General features: G+C 36.6%; 1 protein-coding gene and 1 long non-coding RNA gene across 14 annotated transcripts in view; one reads left to right on the forward strand and one right to left on the reverse strand.

Annotated features, from left to right (window-relative positions):
* The window catches only part of LRRC28 (leucine rich repeat containing 28), a 134686-nt gene that overhangs the window by 17603 nt on the left and 91764 nt on the right, over positions 1 to 25319 (reverse strand). For 12 of the 13 annotated variants that reach the window (XM_079126520.1, XM_079126516.1, XM_079126508.1 and 9 more), the window contains 2 exons: positions 13180 to 13282; positions 1810 to 1985 (listed from right to left, as the gene is read on the reverse strand). In XM_079126520.1, the coding sequence (XP_078982646.1) occupies positions 1810 to 1985; positions 13180 to 13282 (279 nt within the window). The remainder of the gene's footprint in view (positions 1 to 1809; positions 1986 to 13179; positions 13283 to 25319) is intronic. The other variant, XM_079126511.1, reaches the window with a different exon arrangement.
* On the forward strand, positions 6 to 23619 carry LOC306653495. The gene is made up of 3 exons (XR_013761737.1): positions 6 to 1562; positions 7109 to 8579; positions 16830 to 23619. It is a non-coding gene; the product is annotated as an uncharacterized lncRNA (long non-coding RNA).

Below are 25319 nucleotides of genomic sequence, written 5' to 3' on the forward strand. Positions count from 1 at the left end.
TGGAACACAAGAGAAAATCATGCACATGAGTAAAAACCAATTTCTTTAAATCAGACTTCTTAAAATACCTCTTTGTTACCAAATGAGTTCAGTTAGTTAAAAGTACTTGGTGTTGAAAATTCTGTTATCTCATAGGTACTGAATAAAAAAATCTAACATTATTAGGAAATGAAAGATTTTTTTTTTTACATTTTTTGATACCAAAAGAAAAATGAAAATCCTCTCTTAAGAACAACCAGAAGCTGTCCTGAGATACAGTCAAGGAAAGAATAAGATCAAATACTCTTTAAGAACAAGGATCAAAAAGGCATCAATTTACCCAGAAAGGGTTTTGCAAGCTTTTATAAGAGTCAGAGAATTAAAGGAGGGCTGGAATGAAGACTCAAGGACTTTCATTAAGTTCTCCCTAAATCTATCAGGCTTCAAGTCAATCAAGTATCGATCAAGGCTAAATTATGTTTATGGAAAAGAATGAAATGTAGGAAATCAAAGAGAATGAAAAAAAATAATGAAACCAAGCTTTTCCTTATCTCATTCCCATGAGCTGTCATTAATAAAAATAGGGAGTTTTCCTTCCCAGCTTAGTCTGAGCTACATGAGATATCTAAAGCAAAACATCTCAGTGATGCAGGCAATCCTGATACAAATTCACACTAGGTTTCTTTATTGCTGATCAAAACTGAATGGAGGGAGAAATGTTCACAATGAGGTGAAATCTAAAGATTATCAGCTCATCTTTGGAAAGGAAATACAAATGATCTTCTTAACCTTTTATATCTGTTCAGATTCACCAATAACCACTTAGAAAAATATAACTCATCCACAGGTGAACAGTGAGAATTTTCTGTTTAATTTTTTAAAAAAACAACTTAACTTTCCACTTTCCACTAAACATTCTAGGAAGATTAAAGGCTGCATGTTTTTTGTTAGTTTGTCTGTTTGTTTGTGGACTTTTTTTTCATACAAAGATAAAACATTTAAGAACACTTGAAATGCATTTTTCTTATAAACACTGCCTAGTGCTTTCTTCTTCTCAGGACTTGGCACATGCTAAGCACATGCCTTACCACTGAGTTACATCCCAATCCTGCCTAGTGCTTTTTAAGGCATTTCAGTTATACACTCCAAAATACCTATAAAACTTACACACTGCCAAATCCTTTCCAAAACAAGAGTTGGAATGCTGTGATAATACAGCCAAAGGCTCCTCATATTTCTTCTCCTCACATTTCACAGATGTGAATAGACAGCAAGGCAGGAATCTGTTCTTCTGGAGAGATCTTCAAGGTTAAGATCCTTCCAAATTTTCCCCTACTGCCAGGCTCTTGCCTCAACCAAATACATATTTCCAAACACCAAGTTTCTTTCATTTGAATATGATTTGACTTTGAACCACTGTTCCTCTTTGTGTCCATTGTAGGTACTAAAGGGATCAGTGCTAATAAAATATGAAAACTTTTTTGCTATAAGATAAGTCCTAGCTGGGTACGGTGGCATGAAGCTGTTGTTCCAATTCCATGGGAGGCTGACACAGAAAGATCTCTTGAGTCCAGCAGTTTAAGGTAGGTTTAAGCAACATAGTGAGACTCTGTCTTAAAAAAAATAAAAAAAAGAAAAAAGTCCTATTGCACAATAGTGTGAACACAATACCATTGAACTGTACACCTAAAAGTAAGTTAAAATGGTCAATTTTGTGTTGTGTATTTTACTATGATAAAAAAAAAAGATGAAAGTCAAATCAGGCAGTATAAAACACAATTGTTTGTTCATGGAATCAAAAGACAGAATAGGAAAAAGAGGCAAGCAAACCTTTTAGAAATCTGTGATGGGCATGATACAGACTTCTCATGGCCAGCTCTTGCAGAGGCAGGACGTGATCATTCTCTGTCCCTATGGCCTTCACCTCGGCTGGGAGGAAGACGGTCAGCTGCCCCGATGAAAAGGAGAGCAGCTTTACCTCAGACACTTGGATGGGGGCTCCGCAGCTGAAGACAGACACATACCCACAGTGGTGTTAGCAATGAGGGAAAGAATATGGGGCCAGCACACATGAGGATCACAACACACACTTGAAGACTGACAGCTCTGCTGAACAGATGCTGTCCTGGGCTCCTTAACACAACCTGCTCTGAAACTGAAACTCATAAGCTGGAGTGCAGCTAAGTCATGGCTGAGGCATAGTCGCTTACAGGAAGCACAACACAGAACAAGCTTTTCTTCATGGACTCTACATAATTTTCTTTGTAAGCTCTACTTTTCCTTCTTTTACTACCCTCTCCAAGTTTGTTGATGAAAACTTTGAAAAGAAAAAGAAAAAAAAAAGTATCTTATCAAGTACTTTGTATCTTAGTCTACAATAGTTTTTTTAAACCCTAAGCCCACAAAGCAAAGAGATTTTAAATGGCAGAAGATAACTCTGGTAGATCTTTCCATAAAAATGTTGGGACAATATTTTTGGCGTGTAGAATGGGTCAAGTCATGTCCTATTCCCTACAGCCACTTTTAACCAGAAGGCAGAGATGTCCTTGTTCCTTTCACTGTAGGGGTCTGCTTTCCTTCTGCCTCTTGTCTGAGGTCATCAGGTTACTCTTCTCTAATGGCAAATGGTGCCAACAAACCCTGGTTCTTCAAACACAACATAAGGTAACAATAACCTTGACCAGAAACAGGCAATGAAGCATCAGGCACAAGACTGGAAGGTGAAGCCCTGGACTCATTTGTTCATTAGAAATTCTTTTATTTGCTCTTTCCTCTATCAGAAAATGGTTCCAGAACACCTACTACATGTCAGTCAGTATTAAATAAGAAACAAAACAAAATAAGATGACCTCTTTCCTCAGAAGGAGAGTGTAATGGGGCAGAGAAGAAGGGGTGACAGATTGTTCAGGGAACTAGAGGAAACGTTACAGAGGAGTTGATATCTGACTTAGAGCTCAACTGATTCTACCAGGAATAAATGAAGGATACATGTACTGGTATGCCAATCAAAGAGAACACCATGTGCGGCAGCAGCAAGCCTGAAAGAATATAGGTAGAGGTTTCATGGGAGCTGGGAAAAGGGACACTAGGGTATGGAAAGAAGAGGAGGCCAGGAATATTAGCAGAAATTAGATGGGGAAGACTCTTAGATGGTTTTTACAAAGCTATCTGGCCATAATATGGGCAGTCTGGTAGCAAAGAAGTAAAGAAAATCTCAAACACAGAAGCGAACAGGAATGGGAAAGTTATCAGGTGTGAGATAAGCAGAAGAGGCCTGGAGTAGCCATTGTGGGTGAGATGCTGGTGGCTTTCTTGCTAAGTTCCTAAGGTAAGTACTACATATTTTCCAACTATATATGGTTGGGGGTGTTTGATCTATTTGAAAAAGAAAGGCATTAAATTTCAGAAGCAGGAAACACATGAGATGGGTTGGACAAATTCCACATAGACTTCTTTTTTCACATTTTTTCATTGATTTGATTTTAGGAGCTCTGGTTTTTAGCCAGGAGTGGGTATTTTAGAAGATTATTCAAAATAATCTAGTATTATAAACTTAAACTATAAAAAACCTAGTATTATAAACTTAAATTATAAAAAGTAATGCATGATAATTTTTATGAGTTTATGTTCATATAGAAAATGAAGAACAAGTGAACAGTTTCTCCTAAGTTTCCCTTCTTCAAACTCTATCTCTACCCTCTGTAAAGAAATCACAATTATCAGTGTGTTTATCATTCTACTGTTTTCTCTACACTCAGGCAAAAATACAGTTAGATCTCCCCACCCCAACCCCCATCAAATGGGATCACACAATAATATAATGTGTTTTTGTTCATGTAATTGTTTAGGTTGATCAAAACAGATTTAAAAAATTCTTTTAATAGTCACCTAATAGTCTATAGTATGGACAAACCACAATTTACTTATTAACTTATTCACTATGCTCACCTCTTCTTTTTTTAAAGGTTTTCCTTCCTACTATACAAATAAGGTCATAATAAACATATACAAACATTCTTATGCATGTATGCTTTCATTATTATAAGATAAAAGTCCCCCAAAGGGGATTGCTGGCCATGAGAACTGAAAAATTTAAATGTCTAAGATCTAGGAAAGTATCCATTTCTCCATATCATCATCAGAACGGGATGTTATCAATTATTTTAACCTCTTGCCAATCTGATGAAGAGTATCATCTTGGTCACTAAGTTCAACCACATTTGATTTGTTTATTGGTCATTTGCATTTACTCTTCTGTGAAACATCCATTCACATCCTTTGCCTTATTTTCTATTGAATTAAAAAAATTCTTAGGAACTTCCATATTTGCAGAAACAATTCTTTGTTGTATTATTTCCAAAAATATTTTTGTCTTAAACTTTGCATATCGTGTCTTTTACCATTCAGCAGTCATTCTTTTCCAACATCAAATCTACCCACTTGTTTCCTTCATGGCATCAAACTTTTCTGATTTTCTGAAGAGGGTTCCCTAATTTGAAGATTGTGCATGTATTATGCTAAATCTTCTTCTAGTATACTCACTATATTATCTTTACATGTGGATGGCTATCTTTTTTGTATATGACATGAATTAGGACTCAAATTTTTCCTCCAAATGGACAAACAATATTGATAACATTATGCAATAAAACTATAATTTACCTCTGAATTAAAATGCTTTTTAAAAAAATTCTTAGAGTTCTGGATCTGTTTCAATGATGTATTTGTTTAATCCATGTCAATTCTACATTGTTTTGATTATAGCAGTTTTATAGGCGATTCTGTCATTTGATGTCTCCCTTAACTATTCTTGTTCAATATTTTTCTTGCAATCCTCAGTTGTCTATTATCCTACTTGAACTCTACAAGCATTTTATCTAGATATTCCCCAAATCTTCTCAGGATTCAGAGTAGAATTGTCAATTTAAATGTTAATTTGGGTAAGTTAAGGTTTTTCAACATTAAGTATAATATTAACTATTGGCTTTCTGTAGATATATTTTATCTAATGAGGAAATTCTCTTCCATTTCTAGTTTGCTGAATTTTTTTTTTTTTTTTTTTTAGTTAGGAATGACTGCAGCATTTATTTCCCTTGGAGTAAGTAGGAATAGAAAGCAGAAGCTGTCTCAGGGACTGAAGCCTAACTTTAAATCACCTTGGTCTGTGAAATTGGATTAATTGCCAGCAACTGCAAACTGTCATTATATTGCCCATCCAGGAAACAGAAACCTCATCAGTAATTTGAATAGGGAAAACTGTAACATGTATCAGCCAGGTTGTTAACTATTAAAAGGAGTACAAAATTAATAAAAACGGGGGATGGGGATGATAGAGCCCTTGCCTAGCATGCCCTAGACCCTGGATTTAATCCCCAGCCACACACATGCGGGCGCACATTCACACACACACACACACACACACACACACGGAGTAACCAAAAGCAGAAAGCAGAAATTCCCTCTAGAATTTAAGGAGTGTGAAATGACAGTCACTTACAAAGTTACAAACTTTCAGCCAAATGCAATGGCACACACCTGTAATCCCATTGATTTATGAGACAGAGGTAAGAGGATCTCAAGTTTGAGACCAATCTGGGCATCTTAAAGCTGCAAACTTTGGGGGAACTCTTGGGTTCTATAAGTCTTGAGGCCAGGAGATATGTTGGAGAACTAAGTACTGCAATGACCTATATATGATCACACAACAGGATGGCCACACTTAAAGAAATGATCATTTAGGAAAAATGACAGTCATTTGTCAAATGGAATTTTGGCAAATGTCTGACTTTTTTTGGCAACTTGGAAGGGCATGGTGCCTAGCCATTTTGTCAAATATTAGCCTAGACTTCTCTTCTTTGAAGATGAGATTAACATTTAAATCAGTAGACCTTGAGTACAGCAGATGACCCTCCATAATGTGAGTTGGTCTCATCCAATCAGTTGAAGACCTTAAGAATAAAGAGTAAGGTTCTCCAAAGAAGAGAAAATTCTATCTCTGGATTGCCTTTGGACTTAGTCTGAGGCATCAGCTCTCCCCTCGGTAGACTGGCCTGCCCTGCATGTTTTATACTTGCCAGCCCCCACCATTGCGTGTGAACCCTAAAATACATGGTAAAATAGTATGTTTTCAAACTTTGTAGCCAGGCTATAGTATAAGAACCCTGAAAAAAATCATAAAATAATGAAAATATAGTATAAAAAGTAAGTCATTCATGAATATTTATTTCCTACTGTCAGTGCCTTAAAAGCTGCTACTTCTGAACCCAGCTGTGGGTACACTCTATGTGGATAATGCCCAGAGACTTGAACAATATGGAATAATAAACAGAGTTGTAGAAAACTGAAAGACAGATTCTTTCTTTTTCCTTCAGTGCCAGGGATCAAATCAAATCCAGGGCCTCAAACATACCAGACAAGTGCTCTACCACTGAGCTACAACTCCTCCCACCCCCATTCTTCCTAATGCTTTCATTGTCTCCAATAATTAAAAAGACAGATGTCTGATTAAACAAGTGAAAAAGCTCACATTATCAAGTAAGTGTATTCTTATTTTACATAAAGTTTAATTTCCCTTCAATAATTCTTTTAGCAGAAGTTCCTACTCTTCACCACTGGGTAGAAGGAGCTAATTAATTTTAAGCTCCATTTATTAAATGCCTTCTGTGCTTCACACTGGAGCATGAGCTGCAGCTAGGCAGAGAGAAGGCTGCAAGGGAAGCGTCCACAGGAGTTGGTATTCACAGGTCAGCTGTTTCAGGGCCAGCCTCTCTCGACTGCTATTGGGGAGACTTAAGCATCCACCTGACCTGCTCACAGGAGTCAGCAGAAGAGCTCAAGCATACACATAGTCATGATTCTAGACAAAGGAGAGGAGGGAGGCAGAGCACCTAGTACAGAGGTTAAGAGTGTGAACAAGGAAGCAAACAATGTTATTACTACCTAGTTTTCGACTTCAGAGGATTTCATTGTCTAAACTTCAGTTTCTTCATTTCTAAAGTGGGGATAATGACTTCAGGGTTGCTGGGAGAATTTTGTGAAATAATGCAGATAATGAGCACATTGCCTGGTACACAGTAAATGTTAATCAATGTATACAGCTGTGCTTTCTTGTCTCTTTATTATATTTCAGGGAAAGAAAATAACACAAACAGGGTTTCAGCTCTGTAAATGCACATGAAGTTCCAATTAGCTACAGTGTTTGGTACATAGAAGAAAATTGCAAAAGGAAAAAAACACTAGGAAGGTATTGGCCTTGAAAAGTGATCACCACTCACCTAAAAAAAGAATAATGAAGTGAACTGTCAACAAGATGGAATGAAAGTCCATGATATGCTTCAGTTCACAATGAAGTGAAATTATTATTAACTAGCAATTATTAAATCTTGGAATCTTTATTAATTTATATTAAATGCCTAAGTGTTTACAAAAATATTTCTACATGGAATCCTCAAGTTAGTTATTAAAATTATAAATGTTAGTAGTTTTGATTTAGTAATATAGATAACTATAACAAATATTAAACAATTTCCTTTTTTAAACTCAGTATTTTCAGAGTTGCTTGGCCTTCAACATTTAGCCCAAAACAAGCTAAAGGAACAGAGAAGTCATCTTGCCACTGAGATTTTTACCATACATATGTACCAAAACATGTATATGACTTAGCCAATTAATTCATATGTATTTTCATACTCGTAATTCCACTTAACAACATGTTAAAAGTCTTTACTTTTGCTGGGCATGGTGATGCATGCCTGTAATCCCAGTCACTTGGGAGCCTGAGTCAGGAAGATCTCAAGTTCAAAGCCAGACTCAGCAACTTTGTGAGATCCTAAGCAACTTAAGCGAGACCTTATTTCAAAGCAAAAAATAAAAAGGGGTGGGGATGTGGCTTGGTGGTTAAGTGCCCCTGGGTTCAATTCTGGGTACCAACAAAACAAAAGTCTTAAGTTAGTTTAAATCCTCTTACCAAAACCACTCAAGTAACTATCTTTTATCTTTCATCGAGTACATATGTGATCCACATGCTCATTAGTGTGGGAATTGCTACAGATTTAAGCCCCTTCTTCTCAGTAAATATATTTTTTCCCAACTTAAAGTAGGGGGAAAAGGGAGAGATGGATATGAAGAACCAATGAAAAAACTAAGCTACACAGAAAGAATAAACCTTGTTCTGAATGAAGAGTCTTAATTGGGCAGAGCTTCTTCATGTTAAATTTTGTCCTATCTGAGCATGTATTTTGCTGCTGCCACTGTTTTTTTTTTTTGGACTGGGGATTGAATGCTTTACCACTAGCAACATCCCCAGCCCTTTTTTTAAAAGTGTTTTGTTTTGAGACAGGGTCTCACCAAGTTGCTTTAGGACCTCACCAGGTTGTTGAGGCTGACCTTGAACTCGTGATCCTCCCACCTCAAACTCCCAAGTTGCTGGGACTACAGCATGCATCATTGCACTGGGCTTGCCTTCATTCATTTTCCTGAATACATAACTCCACTTTGACTTGTTTTGCTTTTTCCTTTAGCATTTCAGATATGTTGTTCCATTGTTTTCTGGACCCTGAAGTTTACTGATGAGAAGTTTAACAGTCTTGACTTGGTCCTTTGTAAGTAATGTGTCATTTTTTCTCTAGTTGCTTTCAAAATTTTCTTTTTATTTTGGTTTTCAGCAGCTTTACCTAGGCATGATTTTCTACTTATACTACTTAGGGTTTGCTGGGCTTCTTGAAAATATAAATTTATGTCTTTCATCAAACTTACAACATTTTGAGACATTATTTTGTCAGACATTTTTGTCATTGTTGCCTCATTGTCTCCCTATTCTCTTTTTGGGATGACAACTATACATATGTCTGTCTTTTTATACCATCTCCACGTCCCACACCTGGTGTTCACTTCTGTTTTCAATCTTTTTTTTTTTTTTTCTGTGTTCCTGAGATTGGGTCATTTCTACTGATCTACCTCCAAGTTCACTGACTTTTCCTGTTTATTCATACCCCTTCTGCCATTAATTCTATCTAGCAAATATTTTACATCAGATAATATATTTTTCAACTCTAAAATTTTCTTTTTTATAGTTTCTATTTTATGGTCTTTTCATTCATTACAAACCTAATTTCATTGGGAAAAGTTATAAGAGTTACTTTAAAATCCTTCTTTCATTTCCAACATTTTGGGTGATCTCAGGATGGTCTCTGTTGATCTTCTCTCTTGATAATGGGTCATATTTTCCTGGTTCTTTACATGTCCTGTAATTTTAGGTTGTATCCTGGACAATATGAAAATTACACTGTTTAGACTGGATTTTTATATACCTCTAACTCTTAAAGGGAATGTTAGTATTTTTGTTTTAGCGAGTAATTAATTTTGTTGGAGTCAAACTGTAAACTCTGTCTTCTGAGTGGTAGCTCAAATCACACTCTTCCTCTGTTGTATGCAGCTAGGCTGCTCTGGGCCTGTGGGACAGCTCCCACAGAAAAATGGACTGTGATCTAAAGAGCATTTTTTTTTTTTTTTTTTTTCCCGTCCTGGGGAATGAACCTCAGGGTGCTTTACCAGTGAATTACATCTCCACCCCTTTTTATTTTGAGACAGGGTCTCACTAAGTTACCAAAGTTGGCCTTGAACTTGTGATCTTCTTGCCTCAGCTTCCCAAGTTGCTGGGATTACAAGTGTGTGCCACTGTACCCAGCTCTAAAGGACATTTTAAATCTATTTAGTTCAGAGTACAGAATGCATAGTCAAATAATTCTATTACCTTAGTGGTTATATTCACAAGTCAATTGCTCCCAACCATTACAATTGATCATTTACACAAGGAAAGGCAAAGCAGGACTTGATTTTCTTTTTCTCATACAAAGAGATAACTGGAAAACAGGATCATTGTATAGGATCATTAAGTTTTCCTGACTACAACAAATGTGCCAGTTACCACTTTCTAAAATTCTAACATGGGATGGACTTCTTTTTCTGGGGACAAAGTAGAAGAACTGAAGACATTTATTCCTATAGTAACAACAAGAAAAACCTAGAGAAATAAAAATCATACTTTTCCATGAAGCTAGCAAAAAGCTATGAAAACCACTCTCTACATGGGCTCCTTATGGTGCTCCCTGCCTCCTCTCCCACCACGAAGATGGTGGACGTGTGTAATCATAGGATGTAACAGAAATGATGGTGGATGGTTTTGAGGCTAAGTCACAGATATCAGTTCTATGCTTTAAATTTCTCTCCATTTACTTCTCTCAAGATATTTATTATCTGTATTATAGTTATTTTTGTCAGGGTAAACATCTAGATTATCTTTGTTTTTCTTATAACTCCTAGTGCGGTGCTGATTTGCTAGTTAGGGCTCAATAATAATCTAGAAAAATTGACATATAATATGGAGTAGCTAACTTTGTTCACAATTCCATCATATCAAAGATAGTTTTGTGAGACTTCTGAGATTTCTTGAAACTGCGTCATTGGTTATTTGCTATTTTTATGGCCACTAAGACATTTTAAACCCTATTCTCTCTCTGTTCTCCAAGATGTGAATTTAATATCTATTTTTAAATGCACATACATAAATAGATCATAAAAATCCCTCTATATACTTTGCTAATAGTATATGCATGTTGGTATGTATGTATACGTATACATATCAGACTTTAAAAATCTTATCCCATAGACCCTTAAAGCTGTGTTCTTCTTGCACTGTTGTCCCAATTTTCTTAGACTCAAGCTGAGCAGCATACTGCAACTGTCTCAGTCATAGCAGAGTAAAGCAGAAACTACTGTGTTCTTATATTCTGGGTCTACGAATGAGTTAGAAGTAACATGTTACAGCAGTGGAGAACCAAATGAGCTGACCCTTTAGGTCTTAGCTTAAATATCATCTGGTACCAATTACTTTAATTATTTATCATTCCATAGCTAGATGGTAAGATCCAGGAGGGCAGGCAATGCACTGTATGGCCATTATCTAGCACCATAACCAAATGGAGAAACTGTTCAACAAATGCTCACTGAATGAACAAATGAACCAGGATCCTCGTTCAGACTTCAGGAAGTATATTTTCTAGACCTCAAATACACTCATGTCCTTTATAATATGTTTCCCTCACAGCTTGTTCTATGGCTTCCCAAGGCTTAGTAAGCACCACCACTTTGACTTGGAATGGGGAAGTCTTTTTTCATATATACAACAGATAGAAAAGAGAAAAAAGGGGACCCTTAATTCTGTCAAGACTTCTGTGTTCCCACTAAAATTCTGAATACACTTTGCCATAAACATATTGTGTAAGTAAGTAATATTATTTGGGCACAAAATAGGTTAAATGAACTTTTAGTGAGTTTGCTTAAGAAGGTATGATGGAACTAAGGATGCATTCTGAGTTACTGCACTAAGCCAACAGACTACAAATGCCTTTTGAATGACAGTTCATTTGTAAGTGGGTCTCTATATATCCTAATACTACTAATATTAGAAATTTGGTTGTTTCATACTATCCTATTAATAATTTTAGTTGGGGCTAGAGTTGTGGTTCAGTGGTAGAGAGTTTGCCTGGCATGTGTGAGGCCCTGGATTCGATACTCAACACCACATATAAATAAAATAAAAGATCCACTGATGACTAAAAGAAATAAAATAATAATTTTAGTTTTATTACTGTTAACAAAATAAGCTCTTAATAAAAGTATAGACTATTAGTTAATACTTTATTTTTCCCTACTATTTGTCTCCTCAAAGATTTGGAGCTCTCCTAAAATTCATTATCACTATTACCATATACTAAGTCAAAGATGAAAAACTTACTTTACTCAGCATAAACAGAATTTTCTGGTAGTTGGTGATATCTATTACTAAACATCGAAGTAGATAGCAATCTTCACCTTAAACAAAAGCTATTCCTTAATTGCGTTAGAGACTTAACTCATATTTCAGTGCAGTCTCTAAAGATGTTGGTATGGGCAAAAGGGCCATGAGCTTTGGTGCATGCTTGCATCATTCCATGTATCACTTTGCTCACTTTACTTGGAAGAATTATAGTAAAAATCCTTTAAAAACTCACTGGGTTTAATGACTGTGTATTATCACAATTGTGACAAAATCAACTGTAGAAAAATCACTGACCCAAAACTATACCACACATTCTATTAGCTTTGCTTCACAGAAGGTTCTAGAAAAAACCACTCAGCTTGGATTTCATCAGCTATAGCACTGAACTCATCTAGGGCTTTCCCGAGATCACAAATATATAACTTTTCCTACGGGAAGAGAGCTTCTCCTAGGATTGCTCTTTCTGGAACAATCATGGCTCACTATCATCCCCTGGAGTCAGGCCAATAGGGAATGGCTGTCCCTTATGTATATGCTAACTGTCAATCCTTTCCTTGCCAGAACTACAAGGTATATAAGCTTGGTTATGCAGGATGTTGGGAATTAGAGGGGAAGACACAAACATGCTGGTTAAGATGTCTCAAAGGTATTCCTTTGAGAACTGAGTGGGGAAAATAAGACCAGCACAAAGCAGGTTCTGGCAGTGGAGTGGTCCTCTTGATCCTAGACCATCCTGGAAAATACCTTAAGGTGTTTTTATCCCACTGTTGCAAAAGGAGAAGCTGAAGCCATCCTCAAATCCTGAGTGAAAGGAAAGAGTATAGATGCTCTGAAAAGACCAACATTTCCCAAGAAATTGAACACCTGGTCTGGTTTCTAGAATCATGATTTGTATTGAGGGACTGTCTTAAATATTGAATTCTAAATATTTCCAATTGGTAATACCCTAAATGCCAGGGCTGTCATAGTAAAATTGCCATTGCAATGGAGTTCAGAGAGAGAAAATTTTTAACTCAATGCTGATTCCTCCACTTGCTGTGGCTGATACCACTGAGTTTATAATGGCACATGTGGCAATGTATATGCATATCAATTATGTCATAGACTTAAATATGTACAATTTTATTTGCCTATTATACCTTAATGAAGATGGAAAAAAACAAAATTGATTATTTCCATAGCAAAAAAAAGTAAGTGTAGATTCATTTTTCACTACTGATTCAACCTAACAGTTTATTAACTGAACCAACATGCCATATTCTAAACTGTCTACCCAATATATAAAGATATTTGATTTAGTATATGAAGGATAAAGACAACTGAACAGAATTACCAAAAGTAGTTCATCTATTTTTAAGTTCAAAAGGTGAAGTCAGCCTTACCCACTGCACCCGATGACCTTATTGTACAGGTAAGATGGCAAGCCCTTCAGGTGAATGTTGTTATCCACATATACATATTGCAGTTCTCGAGATCGACCTAAATCTGAATTAAAAAGGAAAGAAGTGTAATTCCTTTAAATAGGCATCATTATATGAAATATATAATTTAATATGTAATATTAGAAATATTCAACAATTTATATTCTGGAAGAAAAAAATGTAGATTTCAAACTCCGAGTGCCAAGTTATGCTGTGATATTAGATTATACGTCAGAAAACATAGGTGTAGAAAAATTATTTAACTAACCTAGACTTTGATTTCTTAAACTATAAATGAAATCACTAGGATGAGATCATAAGTAAATTCCTTTCCCATGTAAAACTGCAGTGACATTTTATAGACAATTTCAATTTAAGTATAAATTTGCTGTGGGTCATTTATTTTCATTTTCCTCTGTAGGAAATGTCATAAAAGTAAGTTTATGGATCAGCCTAAACAAATCTACTTCTGCTCCTTGTCAAAATTCTTGGCTTGATCAGACTTCAGTAAAGTCCTTGAACATTCTGGTAGGTTGATCTGTGCACTTCCTTATAAAATCCATTTTTAACAAAGAACCCTTCTTAGTCTGTTTAGCAAGAACTCCCCTAGATGGCATTACCCAATATCTGATCACCCTCAATACCCAATCAAATTCATCATTCTCCACCATTTCCCAGGTGATGTCTGATCACCCTGGTCTGCTTTCACCAAGAATCTCGATAGGTGGGTTAAGCCAGGGGGACTCTTCATATTCTTATTAATTTTCCATCCACTGACCCCCAATATGACTCTTGGTTCTAAATTCTCACTTACTGTGTAATTCTGAGTTACCTCAATCTTTATCCCCCATTTCAATGGTCCCTGTACTCATTTAATGGTCCTGAATCAAATCTACTTTATTGTGCTTTAACAGGTGTCAGTGAATATTATGGTAATGTAACTGGAACAAGAAGCCCCCAGATAGAAACAGGTGTGCCAGAAAAGGCAGAACTGAAATATTTCCCAAAGGTAGTAGGAGTGTTTGGGAAAACAGAAAATAGGCTGAAGGAGATATCTTCCTCCTTGTCTTTCAAAGTTTGGGGAAAGACAAAGGCCCAAAAACTGAATGAGGAGGTTCTTAGATGCATTTACATTTCAAAAGATAACCCATTTACCCATTAGGGACATTTTAATCACTTTGGTAGGCCTTGGGAATAAAGAACAAATGCCACATTAGTAAAAGAAATCAAAGACATAGAAAAATGATAACTAGAATACAATATGATCATTGCTATTAGAAAGGCTTGTCTGAAGTCTTGCTGCTCAGAGATGGTTCTGAATAATTTACTACAGAGTGGGAAGAGGGTAATAAAAGGCTGAGTTGAAGAAGAATTGGGGGGGGGTAGGGAAGGGTTAACCTCATTCCTTCCTTTCTATAGCTGATCCTGTTACAGTAAGTCTACCCAGGAACAGCACTGCAATCCAATACAAAAGGAACCAAGGCTGGGAGCACCCACAACAGGCAACAAAAGGCAAGTGGCAACTCTTTGGGAGAAAAAGGAATTCCTAGGCAACAGGCTAGAGATGTCCTTTCCCAGTGTGGTGGTTTTACAGATTTAAGAGAATGAGGCAGAAACGATGGGTGTGATTTCAGAGACTAAGTCACAAAAGGTACTGTGTTGTCCTCCTTTTCCTTGCTCTGGGGTCACTTATTCTGGAAAACGATAACTCCCTTGTCATGAGAGCACTCTCGCGGCCTGAGAGAGTAAATGAGGCCTCCAACAATAGACATGTGAGTGAGCATCTGGAAGCAGCTCTGGGTCAAGCTTTTCGATGACTCCAGCCTGCCTGAGCCCATGTAAATATTCCTTTCTTTCTCAAAAACTTTCCCGATACTTTTAGCAACCATGGATCTTGTTCGTCAAAATGTTTCAGTTCGTCAATTATGAGCAACTTCAGATTGGCTCTTAAGTTCTTTCAACAATTCCTCATTCTTTTTTGATCATATCCAGATTTTCTGGCTTGTTGTAGGCTCAGCTTATATATTCTCCGCTAAAGCCTTAAAATTAACCACTTCTCTAAGAAGCACTAATTCCTTTTGTTGGAGAATGGTGTTTAGAAACCACAATCTGAGAGTGAAGCGTGTTCATTACTACTGGGGTGATATCTCTTTGAAGATCTCTGAGATTTAGGGAACAGGAATGTATACTAACCTATGCATGCATATGTACCTCTATTGTTGGTGGTGTCTCTTCTTTATAGATTTCTAGAAGTGAGCTTGCTGTGTTGATTCTTTGGCATTGCCATAATCCTTCCTTGAAAAGAGCTATCCCAATTTGCATTCCTACCAGGAATGTATGAGATATCCAGATCCCTATTTTGATAGGTATCTCACCACTGTTTTTTGTGTGCATTTTTCTAATTATAAGTAAACATTAAAAAAAAGTCTTAAGGGCAATTTCATATTATTTTTGTCTTATATTATTTTTGTTGTTTATTAATTGTCTTTTCCCAATCTTCTTATCAGGTTTTTAATGTTTTCATCCTTTATTTTTTGAGATAATCATCCTATGCCTAAGGTGTAAGTTATATTTTCTTAGTTTGTCAGTTGTCATTTGACATCATTGATGACTTTTGTTTGTCATGCAAAAAGTTTTTAAAGTCTTTAAGCAGTGAAATTTACCAATCTCTTCTTTTTTTAAATTGCTTTTAGATTTTGAGGCACAGTTAGAAAGCCTCTCCCTTGACATCCAAGGTTAAAGCAAAATTTACTCATGTTTTCTTCTAGTGCTCGTGTGATTTTTCTTCTTTCTCTTTCTACTTACATCCTAGTACATTTAGAATCTATTTTTTTAATTTTTTCTTACGTATGATATAAAATATACAGCTAATAATTTCTTCCCATTTGTCAATCCAGTCATCTGGGCATTATTTAAGAACATTTTAGTTCACTTTTATCCCTATAACACCAAAAAGAAAGAAAGAAAGGGAAAAAAAATCTCTTAAGACTAGAAGAGAAAAATTCATCAAGTACACAGAATCCAGAAAAAAAGTAACTATGTTGTTAAATCAAATTACAAACATGTAAAAGATAAAATAGAGATGCTAATCCAGAAAAGGTGTGTCACTGGAAAATCAGCACATCCGGGGGACAATCAGGCCCATCTGTCTATACTTCCACTTACTAGTTATGTGAGCAGAGCTTCAGTTTGCACATATGTTAAAAGGCATAACAGTACTTGGTCCCTGAACTTTACTAGGTTGTAAGAATCACTGAATATGAAAACAATCACTATTATAGTATGCTTTTTAAGCATCAAAATATAGTATGATATTACTAAAATATCATACACTACTAGTTTGGAACACTAAAAAGCTATAAGTTATAAAACATAGATGGGAAAAATGTAAATACCTAGATCCACTTGCAATAGAAAAGGTCACAAAATTACACTAAAAATTTCTATTCTAAATTTCTTCACTATTTCTTTAATGTACAGACCAATCCCTTAGGCACAAATAAAATTTTGCAGTCTTTGAATGTATATAGAAAACTCTGGAATATCTTTTAGAAAATGAAAACTAAATTGATAAAATACAAATGATCTCAGGTCTCCAATTTGCCTTTCAGGGGCCATAGGAAGCTCAAGGAAAGCAAGGAAAGATTCTGTACTTGGATGCATATAGCAGAAAGGAGTGTTGCACACTTATCAAGAAAATAAGAGCAGCTGAGGCTTGGAGTCAGAAAACCTGAGTTTGCATCCTCATTCTTCTACTTACTATTAGATGAATGGCATGAGTTTCTCATCTATATAAGAGGGAAAATAAAGCTATCTGTTAAGTTTTAGTAAGAATTACCAACAAAATTGATGAACTATCAAGCAGAATTCTTGCCACATAGCCTTCTCCAATATATGGCAGTTATTTTTCTCATTATTATTAGTAAGTGACACATTTAGAAGTGTGGCCTACAGTAGAAGGCCAATTAAGAAAGAATTCTCTTTGGCATGCAGTAAAGGGTACTAACACTGTTCTATACTTTAATTGCACAGAAAAGAGTTGGAGGCTACAGCCTCTAGAGACAGTGATTCATCCCCTCAAGCCAAGGACACAAAATGGGACAAGGCAGAGAAAGCACCTCTCTCTTCTAATACACACAAAAGAGCTTGTGCAAGTTAAATGAGGCGACAAGCAAAGATCACACTACAAAGTTAAATAAAAGCTGACACCTGCTACTTCTTACATAGTTTAGTTTTTCCTATCCTAGTTTTATAGGAAAAAATGAATAATTAATGACTTTAAAATACTATTTGGTTTACATTTTATGATAAGTTTTCAACATTTCAGAGAATTCAGTTTGCACCTTCTGACTACCTGTCTGAAGAACATAATTTTTTATATGTCCATAATGGCATGAACTATTTTATGTTACAGCAGAATCAAAACTAGTACAGCCAGGCATGGTGGTGCACGCCTGTAATCCCAGCAGCTCAGGAGGCTGAGACAGGAGGATTGTGAGTTCAAAGCTAGCCTCAGCAATGGTGAGGTGCTAAGCAACTCAGTGAGACCCTGTCTCTAAATAAAATACAAAATAGGGCTGGGGATGTGGCTCAGTGGTAAAGTGCCCCTGAGTTCAATCCCCAGTACCAAAAAAAAAAAAAAAAAAACTAGTACAGCTGTATTCAAGTCTATTATATATTAGCCAGAATAATGCCATGTGGACATGAGTAATACAAACACTTAAACATTACAAATAGTACAATCTGATACAGAGTGAAAAGAGACAGTGCTGAAATGACATGATGTAATGGGTTTGGAGTCAGAACTGAGTCTGAATTCTGGCTCTCCACTAACTGTGTCCTGACTCCAAAAGAAATAAAATCCTCTGAGCCTGTTTCCTCTGGGGTACTACAGGGATAATACAACTTATCTCATAGATTTGCTATGAAGATTAAACAATGCATATGATGCCAAGCGTGATTCTTTGCAAAATAACTGGTGCTCAATACATCTTAGTCTTTTACCTCCCTCTTCTGAATATAAAGAGAACATCATGAAAAAGAGTGTAGGCCTATGAAGAGAGCCAGAAAGCTCTGTTGTTTTGGCTGACACAGCACAGCCTGCTGGTGAGGCTGAGACTCCTAAACCCTGGGCAAGGTCCCAGGCTGTAAAGGCCATGCTCCTACAGGCGTAGGAGAGCAGGCTCTCAGCTGGCCAGGAAGCAGTCCCCTGGCAAATACCCCAAGTGCAATGGAATGACATTTTTAATCATAATGAGGCTGAAATATGACTATTTGCTGCATGAAAAAGCCCTGAGATATTTCTTACATTCTTAATACAGAAAATTTTCAATCAGTAATTAACTTTGAAAGAGACCATTTATCTACTAGCTAGTGAGGAGGTTTGTTTTCTTCCTTCTGATAATATTAATTCACCAATAACTGTGCAATAATTATACCATGCAATAAAGTTCTCATGCAAAAGTACTTGTTATGTAAAATTTATAAAGCAAGGAAAATGTCCACCTTCATAGATTCGAAAGCCGTAAAGAACTGCTTTATGTGACTTTTTAAAGTACTGTACTGTGCCTAAAGTATTTCCTTTTTTCTTCCAGATTCACATATCAAAGTTTGTTACTTAGAAATTAGCAAAAGCTAGGAGTTCTGCAAATACTCCAATTCCTTTTTTTTTTTTTTTCCAACCTCAAGACTCTGGCATATGCAGCCCACATGGCTGAAGATGGAACAAAATGCTTCCGTGTGTTTAGGCTATTGCTCTTTTAACCATGCTATAAAAGCAAGCATGGAATGACAGCACAGGCCAGAACAGAATAGGGTCTGTGTTTTCTGCACAGTGATCAGTTTAAAACTCATTTATTTGATCAAAAGGTGAATGATGTATTCTCTTCAAAATGATGGGGCAATTGAAACCACAGATCAAAGCAATAAACAAAAATGGGTTGTTTGAAATGTTCAAGCAACGTTTAACCAATAATCACAGTTCAAAAAGTCAGAGATATTATGGATCATTGTTAAAGCATTTTTAATTAACATAAAATGTGATTTTTTTCATGGTGAATGCAGAGTAATTTATAGCATATCCTGAAATAATTTTAAAATTAATTTAAATTACCTATACAATGCCTTTTATAATAAGGATACTTCTTCCACTTTTTCAGGAAAAAAACTTTTTCATTGCTAATTTTTCAATATACATACACACTGACTCCATTAAATCTTTTACATTGTCATATCTTTCTGATCTTTTTAACTTTTACAAAAGAAAATTTCACAGTGAATAATTTAATAAGACACTTTATATACAATAGATTGCCAACAACTGTTAAAACAAATTGAAGGTAATAGATTTGAATGACAAAAGGAATGCTCTTGGTTTACACAATCACATTTCAGCATCTCTACTTCTGTTGCACAGTTGAAGTAATAAAGAAATGATTATAAGTAATGGGCTAGGCAGCATACCAGATGCCTGGGGCATGAAAATGAAGACACGCAGTCTCCACCGTAGTGAAAAAGTAAAATAGTTCATAGTTCCATATGTATGGAATGTTTATTGAGTGATCTGTGTTTTAAATGGGTCTTACTGAATTCTTACTATGGTGCTAGGAAATAGGTGTTATTATTACCTTGCCGCTGAGACTTAGAGTAAAACCCCTTCTACGGCCACATTCACAAAGCTATTAAGATGTATAACTGGGATTTCGAGGCACATCTGCCTGCCTCACCATTATGTGTGTTAGAGGTCCCCCTCCACACATCGTTTTCCTATAAGCAGGGTACTTCCCCCTAGTGTGGTGATGGTACTGACTATCAGGGCACAAGGGTGCTGGGGGGTAACAAGAGGACTGGTGCTATGTCCAAGTCAACCAAGTGTGATGTCAGAGTTGGGTCTTAAGGGAGAAAAGGGATGAACAAAGTATCTCTTCACTTCCTTTAAAACATCAGAAAACTGCTGGGTCAGTTCTAACTCACAGATTTAGGGCAGATATATCAAGAAATATCAAAAGTTTCTTCAGAAAAGATACTAGGGAAAGGAGGCTCCTTGATGACTGCCCAGCATGACACAGTTGCTTAATACAGCAGCGTATGATGCAGCAGCACCATGGCAGCCAGAGTGAAGAGCAAATGTCTTCACTCTGCGTGGCATCTTGAATTGGAATTGGGCCTGTTTGTTTTGTTTTGAACTTAAGAACTTTACTGAGAATAATGACTGATGGAAACTCCAGATTCTTGCTTTTAAGTCAATTGACAACATCTTCCAGACTCCACCAGTACTGCACGTCCTAGTCACTATTTAAAAAGATGTAAGTTCCAGAACCAAAGTAACAAAAAACTTTGCTGGCAAACATTCTGCACGTGATTCTAGTCCTCATACTACTTGTTTTTCTCAAATTCACATCTGTGTCTTTTTAAGAATGAGCAGCAATTCTTCTGTTTTGCTTTTTAAATTGATATTTGGGAGAATGGGGCTTGATTTCTTATTATTAACCCCTTTCAATCTCCAAATCCTACTCCCAACTTACAGAAAAATATAATTTGTTCATTGAAAGCTCACCTAATCTAGGTGCACTTTTCTCATCACATAAAGAAAAAAAAATTGCATTACAAATACTTCTGAAAGGAACAGTGAACAGCCATTTTCTTAGACACTGCATTCCTGAGTTGAATAAAATCTGTATGGGTTTTAATGAACAGATGAATTTCTCTCCCATTTCTTCCCACTTTTTGAACTCTGTCTTCAAGATTTTCTTTTCTTCTTTTCCATTTACATATATATTTTTCATTTTCTCATTTCATTTACTTCTCCTTTGATTAGAGACCAGCCCAACAATTCCTACAGAATGCAATCTTAAGCACATGCTTGGGCTCCCCCTTTAGGAAGCAGCTAACATACTTTCTACTCAAATCACAGCGGTAGCTCCAACTTCTGGGACTTTCTGTCTCCACTAGAATAAACTTGTTAGTACTGAGACTCATTTACTTGGCAAATTAGTCCTATTAAACAATGACCCTCAGGCAGCAGTTCTTTGAATGGCAGATAAACATATTCACATTTCAGGAGAGTTTACAGTAGATTCCAAATCCAAGATTAAGAAATAATCAATTGATACGTGTATTGAAACATCACATGGTACCTCATATATGTGTATGATTTTATGGATCAATTAAAAATAAATTAATTTAAATTTAGAAAATGGAATTATTAATTTCCTTCTAATTTTAATCCTAAGGTTTGAATAGTTTTACAGTGTGAACTTAAATTTTTTAGCCAAAAAATTATAAACAGCAATTGCTGACTGTCTAAGCAGGGAACAAGAAGCATTAGAAAAAATAAGTAGAGTTAACATATTTGTACCTTTATATTTCATTTATAACAAGAAAAGGAATTTCAGCCCATGTTTTGAAAATGCCTGGGAACTAGTTTGTAAAATTGCATCTCTAATTTGCCATAATGTAATTTTTTTCTCTACAAGGTACCCGATTCCTACAAAGGAAAACAACCACTACCACTATTTTAAAAAACAGTGTTCATCTATTCTGTGAAAAAGGGTTTGTTTTGCACCCTCATCAATGCAACAGTGTACACTGCAGCAATAAGTAAAGGAGGTCATTCGATTTGTTGCACAAGTCCTTGAAGTACAGAATAACTCTTCCTAAGAAAACAAAGTCTTCACTACTAGCATCTCTAAAGGACAACTATGTGATCGGTTTGGAAACCCGATCATTTCTTATTATCATTCTCTACTAACTTTTGGGCTTACTATGTGGTAGTTTATGCACAGGCTGTTCTGTAAATCTCAACGTCACCACCAAATTTTCTTTGTGAAGAATTCATTCACTGTTTTCTAAATAAACAATCAATAAAAATTCTACCTGATAATGGTGCATCTTTGTTTTCTTAAAACTATGGAAGTTACTAGCCTTGAGCTAACACAGCACTCCCCAGAAGCTAACTAAAGTATGCTCTTCCACAGCCAACTTGTGCTCGGGCTGCCTAACAATCCTGTATCTACATTCAACATTAAATAAGTTGTAAGCATTCCTGAATAACTGGGCTTATTAATTATGCAAGGAAAACCAGGAGCACCTGGTTAAAAAAAAAAAAAAAAGTCTTAGAGGAAATCACCTTTTTAGTTCTCTAAACTTTCAGAAGCCAAGAGGTGACTCACAATTCTGTGAGCTATTTAGTCAACAGGGTTATACTGAATTGACAGCAAATATTTAAGTTCTGAGAGACCTCCATTAACTTCCATAGCACTAGGCTCAAGTGACTGCTTTTCTCCTCCTCTGCTGATAGTCACCAGTGAGAACAAAGCCTCTGGCTGCAGACTCATCTGTCACTCAAATGTCACCATACAGTAATAAGAGCAGTATCCTTCTTTTTTGATGCATCTTTTCATCTTAAGAAGAACATAGAGTCTTAATGGTTTCGACAGTATTACAGGGTTCTTAAGAAGAACACAGTCAAAGAGAGTTAATGGGTTCAATAGTATTACAAGTGATTTAAGTTATCCTCACATATAGTTTCTGTAGCTGCCTTTGAAGCAGCTATAATCTGACATTACTTTAAGAAGTCCTTTAAAAACTTCTTTGGCAAGAAATTGAATTCAGTAAGTGGCTCCCAAAATGATTCCCACCGTCCCTCACAGGCAGCAAAACTTCTAAGTTCCTAAATTGTGCTTCTAGAATCATAGCTAAACATAGGAGCCTTCCACTGCTTGAAAACTCTGGCGGGGGGAGGAGGGTGGGCTGTATGTGTAGAACATCCCCAAACAACTATAAAGAGATACCCCTCTTTTGCTAAGTTTCTAAGGACAGTTCAGTGCACTAAGGAAAGGGAGGGCCAGCAGCACCATGCTTCATTTGACTTTCTCCCAGATAGTTCTCAGCATTAGATGACTTTAGTTTATCAGAAGAGTTCCATGAAAGATTTTAAGCACACAAACATATCTATTTTCTTTCTAAAGTTGTAATTATTTGAATTCTCTTTTCAAGTCTGTCTTCATGGTGGCAAAAACAATAAAAGTAAATTCATGCAAAAAGTAAAAAACAAAAACGAGACTGAGGATATTGCTGACACTTTGGTTTGCTTCAGTTTCTTCATCTTCACTGATTACCCCATCTCCAATCTCCCCAAGCCTTCCCTGGGTGACCACGTATTGTGTGGCTGCCAATGCATGTTTCTGCTCCCTGACCCTTTCATCCCCTGTTCTCAAAGAATCCAGTCTTAGACCAAGGGCAGAGTGCTGCTTTGGGCAGATGGTTCTTTTAGACTGGACAAGCCTCTCCACCCTCTTGCTTGTGTTCTTCTCCTTGTTCACAGGTCTGTGTGCTGCCAGGGCTATGAGTCCTGTGAGCTGGGACAGTGCCCAGGGCAGTGGGAAAGCCGCTTCCACATTCGAGGTTTCTGGGTACTTCTGCTGTCATGAGGCACTCTTCTCAGAGCTCAGCACAGACCACCATGCCAGTTGTGCTTTTTGACACCACATTATCAAGTTTACAAAGGAAAACCTCCTGATGCAGAAACAAGAGTTGGGGGTACAGTGACAAGAAACCTAGAGATAGAAATTATTCTGTAATAATTGTACTCACCACTGAATATCAAGTAGCAAAGAAAAGATAACTACTTTCCTAGTCACACCAGCACTGAGCACAGGGCATACAGAAGATGCCCAGTAAATAAATGAGAGTGCCAAGGCAGAGGAAGAGCCAGGCAATGTGTAGTCTTCTATCCTCTACCCAAGAACCACTTCTAGTATCCTGCTCCAGTCCCTGCAACTCAGATCCTCTGTCACTGTGAGCAATTAGCATGACACATGGTATGACTGCCAGTTCCCCATGTTAACAGTGGTCATGTTCCCAGTATGAATTTCCTTTATTCTTCTAATACCACTGCCAACTCAGCACCTGCTCAGCTCTGTCACTACTGAAATAAAGGTAAGAACGGGGGCAGCAAATGACCAAGGGAATGAGAAGCTATGATGAGGCAGAGAGAATGGGCAAGGCAGAAGACACAGAAACTAGCTGTGGGACATAAAAGCCATTTGACTTAGAAAGTCCAATTATGTGTAGAATTCCAGGCAGAATGAAAGCTCTAGAACTAGATGTATTTTGATAAGAGTTCATTTGGCTATGAGACATGAGACCAGGGCTGTAACTCACACTCTGGCCAGCTGGATGGAGCCAGTAGTTGTATGAATGGTTTAGAGTTGAGACAGATGATGCAGTGGAAGAACCAAAAAAGAAGACAAAGAAAACTAGTTGTTAGGAGCACAATTTCAAAATGAAAGAACTAAGGGCTCTGTAGAAGTTGAAGGAGACAAGTAAAGTGAGAAGAAGAACTGCTAACACCAAGAAAGACCTAGATGACAAATGTCTGGCCTAGGCTTTTATAAGATTTCTGTTGCATCTGTAGCAATCAGGGAAATGGAAATCAAAACTACACTGAGATTTCATCTCTCTTCAGTTAGAATGGCAATTAAGAATACAAATAATAATAAATGCTGGAGAACAGTGAATAAGGAACGTTTACTGGTGTGATTGTACATTAGTACAACCGCTATGGAAATCAGTATGGAGGTTCCTCAAAGACCAAGAATGGAATCACCATATGACCCAGCTATATGACTCCTTAGTATTTATCCTAAGAACTAAAGTCAGCATACTGTAGTGGTATATGCATATCCATGTTTACAGCAGCACATTTACAATAGCCAGGTTATAGAACCAAGCCTAGGGGTTCATCAACAGATGAATAGATAAAGAAAATGTAGTATATAGATACCATGGAGCTTTAGTCAACCATAAGGAAGAATGAAATTACGTCACTTGCAGGAAAATGGATGAAATTGGAGAAAATCATGCTAAGTGATGTAAGTCAGACTCAGATAGTCAAAGAGTTCTATGTTTTCCCTTATATGTGGAAACTAGACAGAAAAATGGGGAAAGGGATCTTATGAAAATAGAAAAGGAAACCAATAGAGTAGAAGAAGGGGATCAGGAGGAAGGAGGAAGGGAGGGAAAGGAGTACTGGTGAATTAAATTACCAATTCATTTTATGTGCATGTATGACTATATCACAATGAATTTTATTATTACAT

Source organism: Sciurus vulgaris (genome assembly GCF_902686455.1).
Source record: "Sciurus vulgaris genome assembly, chromosome: 2".
NCBI lineage: Eukaryota > Metazoa > Chordata > Mammalia > Rodentia > Sciuridae > Sciurus > Sciurus vulgaris.